General features: G+C 50.2%; 1 protein-coding gene across 1 annotated transcript in view; it reads right to left on the bottom strand.

Annotated features, from left to right (window-relative positions):
* The window catches only part of KIF19 (kinesin family member 19), a 50,063-nt gene continuing 29,380 nt past the window's right edge, over positions 1-20,683 (bottom strand). The window contains exons 7-20 of the mRNA XM_015408798.1: positions 12,388-12,582; positions 11,710-11,856; positions 11,113-11,235; positions 8,948-9,095; positions 8,361-8,535; positions 7,982-8,180; positions 7,523-7,793; positions 6,520-6,641; positions 5,754-5,911; positions 4,035-4,143; positions 3,592-3,688; positions 1,949-2,349; positions 918-1,077; positions 1-555 (exon numbers count right to left, since the gene is read on the bottom strand). Coding sequence (XP_015264284.1) covers positions 404-555; positions 918-1,077; positions 1,949-2,349; positions 3,592-3,688; positions 4,035-4,143; positions 5,754-5,911; positions 6,520-6,641; positions 7,523-7,793; positions 7,982-8,180; positions 8,361-8,535; positions 8,948-9,095; positions 11,113-11,235; positions 11,710-11,856; positions 12,388-12,582 — 2,457 coding nt within the window. The 3' untranslated portion in view covers positions 1-403. The remainder of the gene's footprint in view (positions 556-917; positions 1,078-1,948; positions 2,350-3,591; positions 3,689-4,034; positions 4,144-5,753; positions 5,912-6,519; positions 6,642-7,522; positions 7,794-7,981; positions 8,181-8,360; positions 8,536-8,947; positions 9,096-11,112; positions 11,236-11,709; positions 11,857-12,387; positions 12,583-20,683) is intronic.

Here is a 20,683-nt window from a genome sequence, read left to right as displayed (position 1 = left end):
GCATAGGGTGACCAATTTCTCTGCAGGTTGTGCAGAAATTGTGTGGTATTCCCTTTCCTCTAGCACAAAGGCACAATAGACCTGTATGTCCTTCAGCTTAAAACTAAGCAGATCAGAGAAAAGGCTTTTCCAGTTTATCCCAGTTACAGATGGCAATAGATGTCTCTGGGGGTACACATGTCTGCCCATCCAGAGAGTCACTTATTTCAACCCCGGGGGGATCTTGTCTTGAAGCTGGAATAACTTTCAGGGCAAGACAAAACCTTGAGAGGACTGCCTGCAGCAGAAACCCCACTGGGCCTTCCTTTGGGTTGCCAAGGCCAGTTCTGTGGCAACTACCTTCCCACAATGCCTTCTGAGTAGACACCAAGCACAGTCCTCTAGAGCTTTATGACCTCTGTTCTTAGCATCGCTGGTTTCTGCCATCCTTGCTGTGAGTATTGCCGCCATTCACGGTGATATAGTTCAAGCGTGGGCGCTGGATGGGATGGGACACTTTCTTGGATATCCCAGTTTGGTTGGAGGAGACAGAGAAGGGACCGGTCTCAGTGGGGACTGAAGGAAAGAATGGGGAAAGGGAGAAGAGGGAAATTGTTAGGTTGCACTATATGTACATGTGCTCCCGCCACAAACATATGCTAACTAGGCCTTCCCAGTCCTCTATTATAGCTATATTAATCTATAGGACAGTCCCACAGTCTTCCAGCCCCACCACTTCCCAGCAGTGGGAGGTGGTGATAATTCCAGATACATTCGTCCTAATTTTAAAAGGTGGAATCTTGTCTATGCACCTGAGGGTAGATACTCACTATAGTTAGTGGCATTCAAATGTCCTACTGTGAGCCAAACTGATTTTGACAAGGCCGGGAGCAACAGTTGCCAGGAGGCCTTGGCCCCACTTGCCTCAGCTTACCCACCTGATGATGGCTGGGCCTGCAGAAGTCTCACTCTAGACAATGGCGCTGCAGTTTTCCCAGTGCCTCGGGTGGTGGGCGGCCCTCCTGCAGCCATTATCTTGTGCTCAGAGCTGCTTTCTAGTGGATGATGATGGGTGGTGATGTTCTTCGGACACGGGAGCTAAAGAGGGGGCAATAGGTGATCACGTGGCTTGGGGAAGTAGGAAGTGGGGAAGGAACCTTCTTTACTACCCCATGGTTGCCTATTAAGGCACATCTGCAGAGGGGATTTGAAAAGGAGGAGCTAGTTGCAGTGTGCATCACAGACAGCCATCAGCTGGGTATCAGCAGCACCATGACGTACTATGAAAGTCCAGTTTCAGAGGGTAGCCATGTTGGTCTGCAGGAAAACAGTTAGTTTTTGAGTCCAGTGGCACCTTAAAGGCCAACGAGATTTTTGGGGTATAAGCTTTTGAGAGCCACAGCTCCCTTTGCGTGGCCAGTTTTCTGATTCATAACCCTGGAGAAAAGAATGCTCCCTTTGGCAGAAGGACATTCCCGTGTGCTTTTGGTCTTTTTGCACTGCACTACGGAAACCTGTTATGTACTCTTTCCTCTCCCAAGATCTTCTATGTTGCTCAAATTGCTCATTGTCAGCCCAGCTGATCATTGCTATGATCTGTAAACTGCATACTGAGGGAAGGCCTTACTTGAGTCCCCCCCGCCCCCCCCGGCCTACCTGCCTGCTTTAGGAAAGAATGTGAAGACCCCTCAGAGGGTTCAAGGGAAGAAGCAAAGGGACTGGAGCACCAGATAGCACCTTCACGACTGCAAAAACCTTGCAAAGGTCCCAGGATGGTAAACTTAGTGAAATGACTGAAACCCCACCCACTTCCTATCGACACAGGAACAGCAGTGAAGGCAATTAGCTTGCAAAAGGTTGACTGGTGGGGAATGAGAACGCTGCCCTGCTCTGATTGGCCAGCACACTCTGCAGAAGGAATGCCCCAGATTTCCCTCATTACAGTCCTGGGATACTGAAGAAGACATACCCTGTGGCCCGTGACCTCAAAAGATCGTGACCTCCGCTTCCTCCTCTTGGCTTCTAGTGACTCCTCCCTCTTCTCCTGCTTCTTGCTCCCCTTTTTGTTTGTCCGGAGCCAGGGTCCAGGGGAATGACGAGGAGCATTTCTTCCTGGGGCAGTTTCCCCAGTGCTGCTGGACAGGTTGTCCTCACTGACAGCGTGTTGTAGGCTGGGGCTGGGTGGCTGGCAGAGGGCAGGTGTCTCCCGGCACAAGGGGTCCTCGCTCTCACTTAGAGAGTGCAGGGATAGTCTACTGCACTCCTTGGTGGGCTCCAGCAGGTTCAGGCGGTCGCATTCCAGCACTCGGGAGCGGCGCCGGGCAGCCTTCACAGCAATGCTCTTGGTGCCACACACTATCTGCTTGCGCTCTGTCAACGGAGGGTACATATGCTTATGTATTTATGTGCATAGTGTATTTTGAAACAGAAGCCAGGCTTCCTTGAACCAGAGTATGAAAAGCCTTGGCTACGGAGCTAGGTCATGCAGACATGCCAGAAAGCAATGGAAATATGGCAAAGTGCCTTTATCACAATTCTTCCCCAAGGTAAGGAACACAATGGCAATACAACAAGAGCTACATGTTAGGATAATCTGGTGCCTCTTGTCAGAATAAACCTGCTGTAACACTTCATGGGTTACTGAACCACCTTCTGCATAATACCTCTGCTGCCCGCCTCCCACCCTAGCCAAACCCCCCGCGATCTGTTGGAGAGCTTGGGCCAGCTGCACTGAGTACAGACCCTCATGGCTCAAGCAGTGAGCTGCACAGTCTGCTCCAAAGAGCTGATATGGGCTTAGACTGTCTGTCTACCCACCCTCCTTTAGCCAGAATTGTAGAAACTCAGTCCCTATCCTCACCTTCTCTTTATGGGGAGAAGACAAAAGTTGCCAGCCCCCCAACAAATACATTCAGACCAGAGTCTTCCAGAACCTGCTGAGTCTCTATACAAGTTGCCTTCAGGGAGAAGCCAAATGGAGCAGGCTTATGGCAAAAATGGCCAGTCGCTGCTTTCTCTTTCTGAGTTATCTCCGCCCAAGCAGCTCTCAGAGGGGCCTTTCAGAAGAGGCACACATGTATGGAGTTGGGGGACTGGGCAGGGGATGGAGGGCAAAGAGTCTCCTCCTTCCCTCCCCCTAGAATTATTATGGATCTTCACTCATACCTACATACCCAGGCAGAATATTGTAGCAGCACCCATTTGTGTGCTGGCTAATGGAGGGGGGTGGCCCTTTACCATAAAACGCTCTACGCGTGTCATCTGAGAAATAAAACAGACATTTCTCTTTCACAGCTTGTGAGGATGTATGTATGGGAGGCACTGCTGTGGGGAGCCGGGTCTGTGTCACAAGTTTGCTCTGGGACCAGAGAAACGATACTTTGGCACAGAGTTTGGCTTCTGGCAAATCAGTTTGTGGCCCAGGAGACAAAAAGCATGGGGGGGGGGGGAGAGGTAACACCACCCCAATCAACTTTTGTCTCTGCTGGGTATCTGTTTCAGGGGAGAGACTCCCGAAGTGGGGCTTCCTGCTGTTTGGCTGCCAGCTTACACTGTTGCTGACCATAGGCGGGGGGCTTCATGGGGAGCCTGAAATATCTGGGTTACAATTACCTCCACGTGTCAGGATGCCATCAGAGCAGTGATCGCTGCTGTCAGGGGAGGAATTTCGTTGGCTCCCCAGGCTAACCAGACTCTCTCGGGGTATGTACTGTGGAGAGGGAGAGGCAGGGCAGGTTAATAGGACTTCTCCCAAAGCACTGGAGCTTGGGCTTGTGTGTGCACACTGCCCCACAGGCAGAGACACACAGCCACAGGGCTCCACCTGTGGAAAAACTACACAGACACTTCCACCATTGTTCTTTCAGCTGTGGGTGAAAGGCCTCATCTTGCAGCTCAGCACGCTGTCCTGTAAAGTGGTGGTCCCGTGCAATTACATGTCTTTGCAGAGCCTTACCTGCTATGCAACACTGTGTCTTATAAAGATGAACGAATGAACTAAATGGAAGCACATCCCTTCCCCTGCTTATAAAGCTTTCCCTTCTTACGGCGCACACCTCTTGGCTGATCATGCCGTTGACGCAGATAGGAGGCGGGGTCACTACTGCTGAATTCTTGATCTGCCTGGCCCGAGGACTGGTCTTGAACACCTGACTGGCTTCACTGCTGAGAAGAAGAGAAAGATTACCTGTCAACACCGCAGAGCCTCATGTCTCTGGAGATGCAGAAACCAGGAGGGGGAGCCCAGTAATCACTCAGTGGTCACAAAGAGGCAGGCCAGAGGAGGGTGTGATTTGCATGAGGGGGGGGGGGAATGTGCAGAACGGTGTACAAGCTTCGCCTTTTGCCCACCTCTTTCTCTTTTCCCTTGCAACCTGCACCCAGATGCTTTCAGAACATCCGGGGCTTCCAGATATAGGCTTGCCATGTCATAGGGCAAGGGGGCATGGGCAAAAGGGACTGCAGGGAAGTAGCAAGGGTGCCCCCCTCTCAGCCTGCGTCACTGTGAGGGGCATCCTTCCCTTGTTGTTTTGCAGCCGTCCAGCAGCAACTGGGAAACCCAGACCTAGACCAGCCATCGCTTGCCTAGTTCTACCCTGTGTCTAGGGGGACGGCTTTTCATGCCCACACAAATGTTCCTGTGGAGGAGTGATGGAGCAAAGGTCTCGCTTGTGAAAGGCCTTGAGCGGAATCTCTGCCATTGACGGTTCAAGGACTTTATGCAGAACAGCCTCCAGCTGAGATAACCCAGAACCACAGCCAGTTAGACAGAACCTAGTGGGAAGGACAAGTCATTTAAGGCAACTCTGTCTACTGAAGGTTTATAGATATGCCTGATGGCTGTAAAGGGAACCTGTTCTTTCTGGGAAATTCTGCTTGACTGGGGAGGGCTGTGGCAGGTTGGTGTGCAGAAGGTCCCAGGTTCAATCCCCAGCATCTTCAGTCAAAGGACTAGGCAGTAGATGATGTGAGGCTGTCCAGAGGAACTGGTTGGCCACTGTGTGAGACGGGGTGCTGGACTAGATGGACTATTGGTCTGATCCAGCAGGAGTTTTCCTATGTTCTTATGATCCATGGCCAAATGGAGACTTAAACCTGGGTCTCTTCAGGTTCAGTCTTTCACCCTAACCCTTAAGTACAGCGCTGGCTCTCTTCCTCCCTCTGGACAAATTATTTCAGAACTTGCTATTACCTTCAAGCTCTCAGACCTTAAAGAAAAATAAAGTTGGTGCAGAACATGCTTGCTCAGATTGTCCAGAATTACATCAGCTCTTGACCTCAGAGCAACACAGAGCTCTGCCAGCTTCACCCCATCCCCCCAACAGACTGGAGGCAGGGAGCAGCCTGGGCTGGAGTTGCTTCCCCTCTGATGCACTGAACTCCGGAGGCAATCCTCTGAAGTGCTGCTGGGAAGAGCAGGTCGGGCAGTTTCCCCAGAAATGGGTGACACTGAGGGGATGGGGAGACGTTTGATGAGAGGAAAAAAGGGATCTCGAGTGGGACCTTGATGGCAGAGAGAAAGAGAACTGTAGGGGTGAGGGAAACATTAGGGAAGAGAAATATTTTTTGTCTATGTGTCTTTTGCTGGCTGTTTTGTGACATTTTGTGCGGCTCTGCTTGGTCTAATGTAATTGGCTCTTTCCCTTACAACTTCTGGGGCTGGTATGACCCTTCTGTCGCAGAGGTGCACTAGCCAACGCCCATGCCCTATGCTCGGGAAAGACCTTCCTGCAAGCCACATCACACGCTCCCTAGAGGTACCAGAGGGACCCTACCTGTCTGCCTCTGGAACAAGGTGTGGGAGAATGCCCCTCCGGGAATCCCGCTGTGGGAGCTGCTGCTGATACTCAGAGCCCAGCGTCTTGATGCTCTCTTGGTCTGAGTCCAGGGTGCTCTCCACTGCGAGAGGGGGGAGCTTTGGCACGGACGTATCCTGCGGGGCAAAGAGCAGGCATACCCAGTGAGTTAAACGGATACCAGCAAGGAAATGCAACTGAACTTCTCCAGCTACAGTTTAGGTTTATAAGCTGGAGGATACGATGGTAAAGTGGCGACTTTACAAGCACAGGGAAAGAAGAGTTCAGTTCCTAGCTTTGGCCCACCCCACCCGGGTCTCACCCTTCTCCTTTCTTTCTGAGGCTTCCACCCAAATACACCTTTGAGGTATGGATGTATAACACTTGGGGGAGGCTGGCTTATGCACCATGAGAACTGCCTGACTTGAAATCCATTGAGAATGCCTAGGTTGGGAAAGCCCTGCCTTGGCCTGCTTTCTTTCTTAAATGTCAATAGGATTTCACAGAGGAAGGATACCAGTGGGAAGTCTGCTATGTCCCTTTGCTTGAATTTAACTCAATGGCCAGGAATTTTACAAGAATTTATCCCAGCCCAGGCATTTGCTGCATAATAGGTCTAGGCCTCTGGAATGTGCAGACCCTTTGATCTGGGGTGGGGGTGGGGGGAGACTGTCAAGGGGATGGAGACATGGCCAAATGGCTGCACTGTGTACGAGGGCCAGACGTGGTGGCAGCGGCACATTACCTTCAAGGCTCTAGCAGCTGCACGGTCAATGGCTGCCACACGGTCCAAGCTGCCCTCCTCCAGCTCACGCAGGTAGACTTGATACAGTTCTTCCAGGTGGGATGGCACCAACAGCTGGGAATCTGGCAGGAAGAGAGAGAGCAAGAAAGGGCCAAAGACATCTCAGGAATTGATGCAGCTCCGGTCTGCAGTTGAGACTGTGGCCCTCTGACAGCCAGGAGGAAAGACAACCCTAGTACAGGAAACTGGTGCCATGATATAATCAGCCTGAGCCAGGGCATGATACTGCAGCATAACAGCATTTAGCTGTGCCAGAGTTGTGACCTGCTGGGTGGTCATGCAAAAGAATCTCAGCTAGACAATCTGTGTCAGATTGAAAAGAAAAGGCCTAAACTGTGCTGTAGGATGTGGAATGGTCAGATCTTGGACGCTAGGAAGGGTCAGTACTTGGGTGGAAGATCACCAGGGGAGACTTTGCAGAGGAAGGCCATGGCAAACCACCTCTGCTGACTCACTTGCCTTGAGAACCCTGTGGGCCCCCCAAAGATCAGCTATGACTTGACACTTTACACACACACACACACAATCTGCTGAACTGCTTTGGGGAGAGCAGATTTCCACACAAGCACATCTCTTGGTTCTTCTCTCTGCTTTCAACGAAGAGAGAGAGAGAGCTCTAACAATCAGCGCAAGAGGTAGGAAACGCAGCTTCCTCCTGCACTGCACTGCTATGGAGAGTGCCACAACCCCCTCTTGGTCCGCAGGTGCCCTGCACCAAGGCTGCCTGAGTGCCAGAGGGGACTGGTTTAAAAAAAACTTTTCCTTCCCAACCCCGCTTTTCCTTCAGTACTCTGTCCCCTCCTGGGATGTAATTTTAGGATCAAATTGTCTCCATCCACACATAAACTGATGTTACTCTCAGGGCACATTAACAGGTAGCACCTATGAATGCAAACACAGTGAATCTCCATAAGACAACCCCAAGCCATGGTTGTGGCCCTACCGTGAATTATCTGCCTCTGCTCGTGAATGATGCGGTGGCAAAGGTTGCGGTGGCGCTCAAAGCGGCGCACAGTTCGCTCTTGGTGCCGGATGAGGTTGTCTTTGAGCAGGGCCCCAGACTGCATGGCTGTGTTCTCCACCTCTAGCTCATGTACTTTACACAGCAGGCTCAGAACCTCCCGCTGTTCTTCGGAACTGATGCGCCATGGTAAGGCCTCCTCCAGCCGGTGACCACGCTGCCGCACCTCCCAGAACCTCCTCTCCAGCTCAGCCTGGCAGAGGAAAAGAGTCACATGAGGTCATGGGGCTGGCAAAAGCAATACAGCTTTGGTGTTGCAGCACTGCGGATTGCAAACTGGTGCATCCCACAGAGACGAGTGCTTCCATAGGGCCACTGTTTGGGGCTCCCTCCCCCCCCCATTTCAGCTGAGAAGCCCCCCATCCCCTTTGCTTTGAACACCTTCTGCTTGTGAAGCTTATCCTGCTCTCCCAGGAGGGTGGCGATATGTTCCCTAGCTAATGTCACTTCTTGTGGCTCTGGAACATCTGATAGGTCATCGCCAGTGTCAGAATCCTTCTCGCACTCATCTTTACTGTAGCTTTCTTTCCTTTGCTCTTCTTGCCATTTCTGGGCCCGACGTGTCTTCTCCTGCTCCCAGCTGGGAGGTGGGGACGGGGGAAGGAAAGAAGGAAGAGGGACTGCATCAGGACCATGCCCTGGCAGACACACTTCATAGGGATGTTGAGGACATTATCTGCCACCCTTACTGAAAGAATTGGACCTGGGCAATCCAACCAACTCCAGGAGGCGTCCTGTCCACTGTCGGCCCCCTGCTTACTCAGCAATGGTGAGCAGATGGCGGGAGCTGTCAATTTGGATCTCCATGTAATTGTTTTCCAGCTCCATGAGGTGGCGCCGCACATCCATCTGTTCCCGGAAGGTGCTAATCAGCTGTTCTCTCAGTTGGTCCATCTCCTGCCTCTCAAAGGGGTTGCCATGGAGTTGTACTTCAGCTGTGGGGGGGGGGGGGGGGAAGAATTTTTCAAAAGATGCAAAAAAGCCAATGAACATGTTGAGAGAGAAGAAACCATAGAATAGCTGCATGCCTCTTGTACTCACTTCAGGAGAGCCAAGCACCACCTCCCCATGCCTCGATCACAAGTCCTTTCAAAACCTCCAACATGCCACCTTAGTTATCTGCCAGAAGAACTGCTTCCAGTGTAAATTCTATGATCTGCTGTCCTCTAGAGAAGCATCAAACCACCCACTCACCCCCCCCCCCCTTTATGGACAGAAGTCACATTTTTCCAAGAATAAATTCACCAAAGACAGATTGCAGAAAACAAATATTTACTTGAATGCTGCAGGGGAAAATCTTCATGCAAGGCCAGCCATCTCCCTCACCCCCTTCAGGACTCTTTCTACCTTGGATACTACGGATGTCAGGCCGCGCTGGGCGCAGCTCTTGCTGTTCAATCTTCCGCTGCAACCGCTGAATCTCACTGCGCAGGTCGGCAATGATGCTTGTGTACTGGGCAATGTGATAGGAGACATTAAGAAGATTACGCTTTACCTGCCAGGCAGAGAGAGAAGGAGAGAGAGAGACCAATATGAATGTTAGAAGTACATGGTTCCCTTAAGCACCAAATGTGGCAAAATAACACTGTGGCAGCCTATCACTTTTTACTGTTTCTGATGTAGCTAGTGAATGGCAGTGCTGGAGAATGGTTATGTTCACATGATGGAGGAGTCTGAGGGAAATCTGGAGGAGGTTTTGCAAGGGAGGAATAATGATAAGGTTGCTAGATCAAAAATGCAGGACACTCTGGAGACCTGGTGTCCATTACTGTAAAAAGACAGCAGAAGAAGGGCCTTGTTGGATGACTCTGAAATGAAACATCCTGTATGTCTTACAGAACAGTTGTGTTCTTAAATAAAGGTAAAGGTTCCCTTGCTCGAAAGCCAGTCGAATCCGACTCTAGGGTTGCGGTGCTCATCTCCGTTTCAAAGCTGAAGAGCCAGTGCTGTCCGAAGACGTTTCCGTGGTCATGTGGCTGGCATGACTAAACACCAAGGTGCATGGAATGCTGTTACCTTCCCACCGAAGTGGTACCTATTTATCTACTTGCAATTTCTTGCTTTCGAACTGCTAGGTTGGCAGGAGCTGGAACTAGAGACAGGAGCTCACCCCGTCTTGCAGCACCCGGTTCTTGAACTGCTGAACTACTGACCTTCCACAGCCTGCAGTTCAGCGTCTTAACCACTTGAGCCACCGCCGCTCCTTGAATAAAACCTGCTCCCTAAAAATCTGTTACCGGAGATACACAGTAGGAAGGAATTAAAGAAACAAAAACTGTGTATAAATAAAGAACCATCCAATAGCAAAATTAGAACTTCCAGGATAGTTCATAACTATGAGTAATAGTGTCACCATTTTTGGACACCATGGTTTATAGGATGTCTGACAATCAATTGGCTATACGTACCTTTAAGAAATCCACAGACCGCAACACCTATCTACAGTATCGCTCCTTTCATCCTACTCACATTAGAAATAATATACCTTATGGCCAATTTTTACCATTCAGATGGAATTCTACTTTTTTGTATGATTTTCAGAAGGACAGTGTTAAACTAGGTGAGCAATTTACAGATGGAGACTACCCAACCCATATTATTCATTCAGCACGCAATAGAGCGTCTTTAGTAGATAGGAGAGAAATGCTGTCTTAGATCCTAAAACACAGAAATATGATAGAATTACCTGTTCTTTAGAATACTCTCATTTGGCTTATGGGATTAAAATGATAAATGATAATTGAGTGATATTGGCATGTAGTACGGGACATCGGGTTTGGAGGAGCTGTATTTGAAGTAATTAATTAGTGAGAGAGACTTGTAATAAAGGGTAAGCAAATAATTGTTGAGCAAATTTACAACTGTGTTTAATTCATTTTTTATTTAAAATTCTTGTATAATACATTTTTTCAGAAAGAAAGGTTTGGCTTTTGAGAAAGCATTGGCGAAACACAGGAATTTTGCAGCTAGCCATCGCATGAAGTCACATTGGAACTTTACATCTTGAATCCTTTCTTCATGAGATGTTTCCTGTATGAAAATTACCTGCACTAGAACTTTAACTCTTGTCCATTTCTTCTATAGGCATATCTTGTTTGAACACCAGGGTGGTAAACATTACAGCATTTACAGTGATTATTCTACATTATTGTGACTGTGATAGTAGAAGTTGGTTGTTGTATTTATTGTTTATTTATACATGATTATAATTATGGTGACGTTATTAATCATAGTTATAAACCATTTTGGAAGTTCTAATTTTGCTATTGGATGGTTCTTTATTTATACAGTTTTTGTTTCTTTAATCCCTAAAAATCCTTGACAGCCTGAGAGTTGCTCAAGCATTCTTGTAACTAACATGAATATTTGTATGTTTGGATCTGGAATCCTGAAGGACTGGCTTGACTCTGATGGAACAGGTAGGATAAGAGCCTTACACAAAAATAAGAGGTCACAAAACTGACTGAGTAGAAGAATGGGTAGAAAAAAGAGCAGAAGCTGCAGGATCATACCGTGGTGCGGATACTTTTGGCACGCTCAGCATAGGTCAGGGTGCTCCGCGACTCTTCAAAGGCACTGCTGGCAGGACTGATGTGAGCAATCATCACTGTCCGGCTGTTTCCACCTAGTGAGTCCTGTGATTAGAGAACAGGGCCATAGGGCTTCACATAGGCCAGAGGAAGCCCTTCAAACCTGTAATCTCACTTGCGTGTATATATACAAGGCCATCTAATTCCCACAAGAGTACTTCAAGCAGAAAATGGCACCTGGGAGCTTCCCCCTCTCCCACTGTAATGAAGAGCATAAATTACCCCTATGTCCTGTCATAATTCTGCTAAACGTTTCCCCACAAACAGCATCTCAAGGGTGGGGAAATACACTTTGTGACATGAGGTAAGTTGTGGTAAATTGTATGGACCTGGAGGGAGAGTTCAGCCCAGGGCTGGCATTTCTGTTTACCGTAATTTTAGTTTCAGTCTTTGGAGTGCAACATTCACTCCTTTCAGTAAGTCACTTCTTGCCTCAAGGAGAAGACGATGTTAGCCTTAAAAGTTAACACAGGCTCTGCTCATTCTACATCCATGGCAAACCATGCCAGCCCCACCTACCTTGAGAAGGCGGGTGAGCTTGCTGTCTCGGTAGTTGACATACTTGACGCCTGTCCTGTCACTAAGAGCGTTGATGCAGTTGCCAAGAGCCAGCAGGGAGCGGTTGATGTGAGCGCCTTCCTTCATTCGCTGCCCACGGTTCTGTGTCTGAAGGAAGAGGAGAGTGGGGTGGACATGAGACTGAAGCAGTTGTTCCGACAAAGGCCATGTGAGGGGGCATGCAGAACCATTTTTCTTGGTTGTAATTGTGAGAGTGGGCTGGAATCTATTGCCCTCACAGTTATTGCTCTCTCTGTCTCCAGCTTTAAGCAGCTTTCAAAGCAGCAGCCTCAGGAAGGAAATACGGTTGTGAGAGAGGCACAGAAGAAACCTGAGCTGAGTTAAGCCAGGAGGCTGCAAGGTGAGGTTATGCTGAGGGCGGGAAAGGTGAGAAAGAGGAAGAATGGGCGGGATACGAACAGGGCAGGCTAAGGAAGACGGGAGTTGGATAAAGGACTGTAGAACAATTTTTACTTTCCCTCTCCAATATCTGGGTCAAAATAACCATTTCATGAGTAAAATGGCAAGGAACTCTATTTATTTGAGAGTTGGTGTGGTGTAGCAGTTAGAATATCAGACTAAGATCCTCCTGTCCTAGAATATTTCATTGCTGAGAGGACTGCCCCTTTCTCCTCATACCTGAGAGGCCCGCTCAGAGCCAGCTAAGTCAATCATGAAGAGTCGTCCTACGCGCACCTCCTGCATGATATTCTTAATGCGACTCTTCTGGCGCACAGTGACCTGCAGCACAGCATGGGATCGTGAGGATGCCCGGTTGGCCGCCGTGGGCTCTTGTGTCCGCTGCTTATTCCCCTTCATCAGCAGCTGCATTATCTGCATGAAAAAGAAGCAGTTGAAGGCACACAAGCGTCCTTCTGTACCAGCAGCCATGAATATCACCTGGTGTGGAAAAAGACGGAAGCATCCTTGAGTGCTGGGAGCGTAAATGTGGGGTCAACAGTGGATACACAATGTATGTTCAGACCATTATGGCTGGCCCCGCCTGACTGGCAGGTTGGACAGAGATGGATGGATTTTGCAAATCAAAGTGAAACCAAGGGGCTTGTGTGGATCCTGTCAAAAATATCTACTGACAGAAGGTGTTTCTGTCAGTGGAGCACCACTGCCTCCCTCCTCCTGCAGCCCCAAATGCCCCCTAACATGCAGGTCATGGGAAACAGGGGACCTTCAACAACAGCAAATGTGGCCAGTTGGAAGTCTGCTGCAGGAGGAGGGTGAAAAGCAACTGCCCCGTCAGCAGAAATGACTCACAAAATCCCATCCTAGTATTTCTCTCTCCACGCTTGTTCTCAAATGCGTTGTGGCGAAATGGGGCCCCGCCCTCAGCCCTGGGAGACTGAGCCGCCGTTCTGTGGCTCGCAAGCCCCTGTTTTGGCCTTCCCACCCTGCCTGGTGGGACTATTTCTCTTCCTTACCGCTGTCACCACTCACTGAATTGAGTTACCGCCTTCCTTGAGGGACAGTGAGACCCTTCTGGCTAAATTCCCTACCTTGGGAAGTAGGTACCTCGATCTTTGGGTTCCCCCTGGAGAGTTGGCAACCCCTCTGATTTGGGCCCGTTTGTGTTCCCTGGCCTCCTTTTGCCCCTGGTAACGTGTAGAGCAGGGAGGACCCTGTGGTTAAGGCACACCAGGCTTTTTAAACTCAAAAAGGAAGATTTATTTAACTATATACAGGTTAGGCACAGAAAGCAAACACAGGCACTTCAACACAACTGGGGCACAGAAAATAAACAGGATAAAAACACAATTCCTCTGTCCCTACCCACAGACCCTCTCTACTCCTGTAGTGGGTTGTGGCCTCAGGCCAGGATTTACTTTCCCCCCTCCTGCTGTGGAGAGAAACTCCAGCCCTCCTCCTCAGGACTGGCCACCAGTACTGCTACCCTCCTGGCTCTCCACCACGGTTAATAGTGGCCTGGATTGCCCACGGAGTCTCTGGTAACAGGAGTCCCACCTGTACTCTCACTTGAACCTGCCGTCCAACGCTGAAGACTGGGCTGAGACCAAGACTCTCCTCAAGGGCCAAAGCCTTTTTCTCACTGGCTCCACCCCTGGGGTGTGTCCATCTTTTCCTGCTCTTTCACCTCAAGGCTGCTGGGAACTGTAGGCAGGGAGGTATGGCAGCTCCATAGTTCCCTATGGAGTACCCCCCCCCCCCACGTAAGGAACTACCAGGCTGGCATCCATTTTAAGGCCTGGTAGCCATTTTGTCACATGCGTCATCCAAAATTCAAAGCCATATTTAATCAGAGGTAGCCAAGTCAGTCGATGTGGGCACTGGGACCCCCTCCGAAAAAACTATAAGTCCCTGTGTGTTTTGTTTCTGAACACAATGCAGGAGAAAGCTCCCTGGTGCACTACAAACATAAGCACTCACTCTTTCTCCATTGCTGGCAGTTCTGTACTCTTTGTAACCCAGGGCACAGATAAAAGGAAAAGCTCTGGCCTGCAAACCTCTAATTCTGTGTTCACAAAACAAAAGGCAACTGAGTCAGATACATCTGGGAATGTACATCTCAATTCTGTATTATCTCCACATTACAATATACAAGGAATGTGTTCCTCACCTTTTTCCACATGGTTGATTATATTCAGTGACTTTCCAGAGACAAAGCAATTCCTTTCTCCAGAGCAGATAGTGGGACCTCCTAAAGAACTAGAATGCCACAATCACATGCAGAATTAGCCGTGTCATAGGCGTGAATGCCAGGCGGATTTTAAGGGCGCGATCAGACGCCAACATCTGCCAAGCGTCCCACTCCCGTCAGCAATCTGTTTTGCTCCGCTGCAGAAGCGGAGTAAAAAGACACCGGGGAAAACCCAGTAGCAAACTGGTTTGCTACATGCCAGGAACGGACTTTCCCCTCTGTGATCGCACCAGTGCGCTCTCATGGCGTTGGGATGGTCTGATCAGGCCATCTTGACTCCATGCCGTTGTTTTCCCCCCCATTTCGGTATGTGCATCATTGCACAGTGCATAGGGAGCACTCGGTGCGGAGAGGCAAATCATCACTCCCTTGTTGAAGCGCACTGGAAGTACGTGGCAACCCCCCCCCCCCCGACTCATCCGCAGTTGCGTCTGATCATGCAGTGGTGGGCCACCCTGCAGCTCCCAGGGACTGTGTGATCACGCAAATGCAGGTCCCTGGGAGCAAAAAGCCCCCCTTCCCCCCCCCCCCATTATCTCGTGCATGTGAACACTGCCTAAGTCCTGCTTTGATCATATTCACCAAAATGTGAAATTCAGGAAATGGACAGGCATTCCTTCAGAGTCCATACTGGTCCTCTCTCCTTGTTTAACTCCTAATTCAGCGAGGACTGTATAGGAGTTCGAGCATATTGGAAAAAATGGGTTAATGTAAAGCAACCTTTTTGTTATAAACTCACTCCACATAAAAGCCTTCAGTGTAATGTATTGAAACGATTACATGAATCACCTCATAGGACTCCTATGTTAAGCTTCGAGCCAGACCAGGGCTCCTCTGAGCGAACTTCCTATTGGTCGCTTCGTAACAGCGACCAATCAGAACGATACCATTCCCTAGGAGGGAAAGACTCCCATTGGTCCTTAACTAAGCAATCTCATTGGTTGTTAATTGTAAATAGGCGTGGCTACATTAGCCCGGTTATGTTTAAAAGGAGCATAAGCTCCCACTGTTTTTCTGTTCTGGCTTCTTACTGAGTTTAGTGCTTGTTCGTTACTTCCAATAAAGCTGAATCACTTGCTGAATCACTCTACGAGTCCTTTGTTAGCGCGATCTAACAATTGGCGACGAGGATGGGATCTTAGAGCAGTGTTAGAGCAGGTAGGCAGCCCTGCGGACATCCACACTTCGGACTCGGAAGAAAGCGAGCAGAGCACGCCAGCCGATCCGGCGGAGGCGCCACCAGCTCCGGTGCCCAAGTCTCCCACGATGGCTGGAAGCCAGAAGTTCGAGTGCTTCGAACCTTCCTCAGAAGACTGGGACTCCTACCTATCCAGGTTCGAGTTCCATCTGGAGACGCACGACATTACAGACGAGGCCAAGAAACGGGCGTGCCTCCTGAGTTCCTGCGGGAAGGGGACCTTCGACATAGCCAGGTCGTTGGTGGCCCCAACTGATATAAAGACTGTCACCTACGCTGACATCACTGAGAAGCTTAAGGCTCACTATTCTCCACAACCGTCGGAGATCGCCTGCCGGCACGCTTTTTACAAGCGGAACCAGGCCGGAGGCGAGACCATCGCAGATTTCGTGGCGGCCCTTCGCAAAGCCGCACGACCATGTAATTTCCACAACGTGGAGGAAGCCCTCAGAGACCGTCTCGTCTGCGGTCTCAAAGATGAAAGGCTGCAACAGAGGCTGTTCGCCCGCACCACCCTGACCTGGGCAGTGGCCTACGAAGAGGCCATGGCCGCGGAAGCAGCGGAGAAGTCCACGAAGGAGGTCCGCCAGCGGGTGGCAGAGCCCAGTATACACGCTCAACGAGACAGCGAGGGCGAAGACGCGGATGATGACGTCAACGCGGTTCGAGGCAAGCGGACCCCAGCGAAGACTACCAACGTCAAGCCTTGCTCCGGTTGTGGCGGGAAACACCAGCGCGACTCCTGTTGGGCTCGTGATGTCGACTGCAGAGCGTGTGGGCGGCGTGGTCATCTGGCCAGAGTCTGCAGATCAGCAAAGAAGGATCCCTCAACTAACAACCGGTCAGCGCAGAGGGGCACTCCAGTCAGCACCCAAGGCAAGACCCGTTCCTCAGCATCGGAAGCAAGCTGCCAGTTGACGGCGACCTTGTCGAGCGCATCGGCCGTAAATCGCACCAGCAGCCAGGGCAAGATCACCGTGACTCCACTCCTCGACGGCCGACCCTGTACAATGGAGGTGGACTCAGGATCGTCCGTGACGGTGATTTCTGCCGCGTCCTGGCGCCAGTTGTTCCCGAACCGAAGCCGGCGGCGGCTCCAGCCTGCGGGAACCAGAGTGTCCGACTTCCAGGGCAACCGAATTCCCTTGGCCGGACGGGACTCTGTTACTGTTGAGTATAAGGGGAAATGTGTTAAACTGTCATTCCTGATTGCAGAGGGAGACCGGGTTAACCTGCTAGGGTTAGATTGGTTTGAGCCATTGGGCATTGGTATTTCTGGGATTAACAGGATGTCTGAAAATAAATGGGGCATGCTGTACGACCTGTTCCCTGATGTATTTGCCGAAGGGTTGGGGAGGTACAAGGGCCCCCCGGTTGCGTTTGACTTAGATCCGTCAGTCAAACCTATTAGGTTGAAGTATCGGAAAGTACCTGTGTCTCTCAAACATAAGGTGGAAAAAGAGATTGACAAACTAGTTGAGCAAGGGGTTTTAGAGCCAGTACCATACAGCAAATGGGAGACCCCGATCGTAACCCCTGTCAAATCAGATGGGTCCATACGACTATGCGCCGATTACAAATGTACGATTAACAAGGCGCTGCAGCAACATTCGTACCCGGTCCCGGTAATAAGCCACATTTTGGCTTCCCTGGGGGGTGGCAAGATTTTCGCCAAATTTGACCTGGCCCAGGCATACCAGCAGTTGCCTGTCACCCCGGAGGCTGCCGAGGCCCAAACAATTGTAACCCACCAAGGGGCTTTTAAAGTGAACAGGCTGCAATTCGGGGTCAACGTAGCACCTGGGATTTTTCAGGGCCTCATGGAACGTCTACTAAGGGGGGTACCTGGCACAGTGCCCTATTTTGACGACGTGCTGATTGCGGGCGGGTCTGAACAGGAACTACTGGACCGGGTTAAAGAGGTCCTCAGGCGTTTTCAAAATGCCGGTCTCAGAGTTAAGCGCTCAAAATGCACGCTCGGGGTGGAAAGTGTGGACTTCCTGGGGTTTCGCATTGACGCAGAGGGAGTCCACCCCACGGATGAGAAGGTATCTGCAATCCAAAACGCCCCCAGGCCGGTGAGTAAGAAGGAGCTCCAATCCTTTTTAGGACTCCTGAATTTTTATCATGCGTTTTTACCGCATAAGGCATCAGTGGCGGCCCCTTTGCACGCGCTTTTGCACAAGGAGGCAAAATGGAAGTGGGGGCAGGCCGAGGAAAAGGCTTTTGTGGGAGTCAAGGAGCTGCTGACATCTAATGCCGTACTCACGCATTATGATGAACACAAGCTCCTGGTGTTAGCTGCTGACGCTTCACCTTTTGGAGTAGGCGCAGTTTTAAGCCATCTGATGCCTGATGGGAGCGAAGCGCCTATCGCTTTTTATTCTAGATCACTATCTGCGGCAGAGCGGAACTATGCCCAGATAGACAAGGAGGGTCTGGCGTTGGTAGCGGCTGTCAAAAAGTTCCATGATTTTATTTTTGGCAGACGATTTTTGCTGGTCACTGACCACAAGCCGCTACTGGGGATTTTTGCGCCCGATAAGCAATTGCCAAACATCATGTCCCCACGCATGCTTAGATGGGCGATATTTTTGCAGGCTTATGATTTTGACTTAGAGCACCGGCCTGGGAAAGCGATTGGGCATGCGGATGCCCTCAGCCGGTGCCCGGTGCCGGACATTGGCGCAGACCCTGCCCCCGCCTGTGAGGTCTTGGCAATTGAGGAGCTTCCTCGACCCCCGGTATCATCCAGGGACATTGCAGCACACACGGCCAAGGATAGCGTGCTGTCCCGAGTATTAAACTGGGTTTGGAGGGGGTGGCCGGTTGGAAGCGTTGAACCGGAGTTCGGCCCTTACAAAAGCCGTCAAAATGAACTATCCATTTCTAAGGGCTGTGTATTATGGGGGAACAGGGTGGTGGTTCCTGACAAACTCAGGACGAGAGTGTTAGAGTCGCTGCACGAGGGTCACCCCGGTATGGTACACACCAAAGCGTTGGCCAGAGGGTATGTCTGGTGGCCGGGGCTGGACAAAGAGATCGAAGAATGGGTACGAGGGTGTCCCAAATGCCAGCAAGTCAGACCCGATCCCCCACAAGCTACACCCCAAGGCTGGGAGTCATCTGGTAAACCCTGGGCCAGATTGCATATAGATTTTGCTGGCCCTCTCCAAGGGCAAATGTTCCTAATTGTGGTGGACGCTATGTCCAAATGGCTGGAGGTCGTGCATATGAAATCGACCACATCACTTGCTGTGATCCATGCGCTCCGCCGACTTTTTGCCACCCACGGGTTGCCTGACGTCATCGTCAGTGACAACGGGCCTCAATTTGTGTCTGAGGAATTTAGGCTCTTCCTCACGAGTAATGGCATACGCCAAATGACTTCGGCCCCTTTCCATCCGGCATCTAATGGCCAAGCCGAACGGATGGTCAGGACGGCCAAAGAGGCCCTGGGTAAAATGGACGAAGGGGACTGGAGCCAGAGGCTGGGCTCCTTTCTTTTGCTGCAGCACACCACCCCCTGTAGTGCTACAGGCCGTAGTCCGGCCGAATTGTTAATGGGGCGGAGACTCACGACCCGTTTGAACCGAATGCACCCAGACCTCACTGAAGAGCAATCCGAGCGTACCACGGCGCAACCGAAGGTGCGCATGTTTGAAAAAGGGGACAAGGTTTTCGCACGAAATTATGCAAACGGGCACTTATGGCTTCCTGGGGTTATATCCGACTCTGTGGGTACTCGAATGTATGTGGTGCAGTTAGCTGACGGTCGAATATGGCGGCGCCACATAGATCAGTTAAGGAGACGTTGGGCTAGGGACAGCGCTGACTCTCCGACGGCTGAATCCCCTGATGTCGAGTGGACACCCCCAGAGCAGGCGGTGAGTACCGAAAGGCCCGGTACTGTCCCCGAGTCAGGGCAGAACCCTGTGTGCGGGGCTGAAATCCCAGTCGAGTCTGTGCCTGATCCAGGCTGAATTGTAATGTATTGAAACGATTACATGAATCACCTCATAGGACTCCTATGTTAAGCTTCGAGCCAGACCAGGGCTCCTCTGAGCGAACTTCCTATTGGTCGCTTCGTAACAGCGACCAATCAGAACGATACCATTCCCTAGGAGGGAAAGACTCCCATTGGTCCTTAACTAAGCAATCTCATTGGTTGTTAATTGTAAATAGGCGTGGCTACATTAGCCCGGTTATGTTTAAAAGGAGCATAAGCTCCCACTGTTTTTCTGTTCTGGTTTCTTACTGAGTTTAGTGCTTGTTCGTTACTTCCAATAAAGCTGAATCACTTGCTGAATCACTCTACGAGTCCTTTGTTAGCGCGATCTAACATTCAGCACCAATGAAATTTGCAAACAAGACAGAATGCCACCATTAGGAAGAGAGTACACCAGAAAGGAGACATAAGTGAGAGGCAAAAAGAGAGATCCAGCGAGTAGAGATCATGAGGAATATCTGTGCGAGTTCACAGGAGCAAGAGTAGAAAAAAGAAAAGAAAAGAACAATGCCTTGGGATGGTGAAGGACCCAAAGGGGCAATTATATGCAAGATTCTTTTGCCCATCAAATTGATCCAAAATTTCTTGGCAACATCATTTAAAATTAATGGAGGGAATCCAGAGAACAGTTACCTTCTTCCACTGGGGAGAAACCAGGTAAGACAATCCATCCTGCACTGCTTAGCCATGTCTTCCAAATCCCTCAAAACTAGACCACGAATGGTGGCCAAGAGATACTGAGCTGACTTCTCTCCTCTTAACCAATATCCATAAAAGAGGATCACATTTCTTGCCCCATCCACAGTCTCAAACACTGAATCTAAATACAAACAGAAACCAACTTGATCCCCATTCTCCTTTCTCACCTTTCAGTGAACAGAACAAACAATCAGGCCACACGAAAGTGCTCAAATCTCTATCAACAAAAACACTACTATAAAAGGAAAAAAGATGATCGGATTAGTCATAGACCACTGGCCAGGATGCAAAGTGGGGGTGTTATTCTGACAGCATCTCTTAACAACAAGGAGGAACTAGTGCTGTTCTGGCTGCTGTT

This window comes from Gekko japonicus, unplaced genomic scaffold (assembly GCF_001447785.1).
Source record: "Gekko japonicus isolate JY-2015 unplaced genomic scaffold, Gekko_japonicus_V1.1 scaffold57, whole genome shotgun sequence".
In the NCBI taxonomy this organism is placed as follows: Eukaryota; Metazoa; Chordata; class Lepidosauria; order Squamata; family Gekkonidae; genus Gekko; species Gekko japonicus.
The sequence above is the reverse complement of the archived record's forward strand: the minus strand, read 5'-3'. Positions and strand labels throughout refer to the sequence as shown.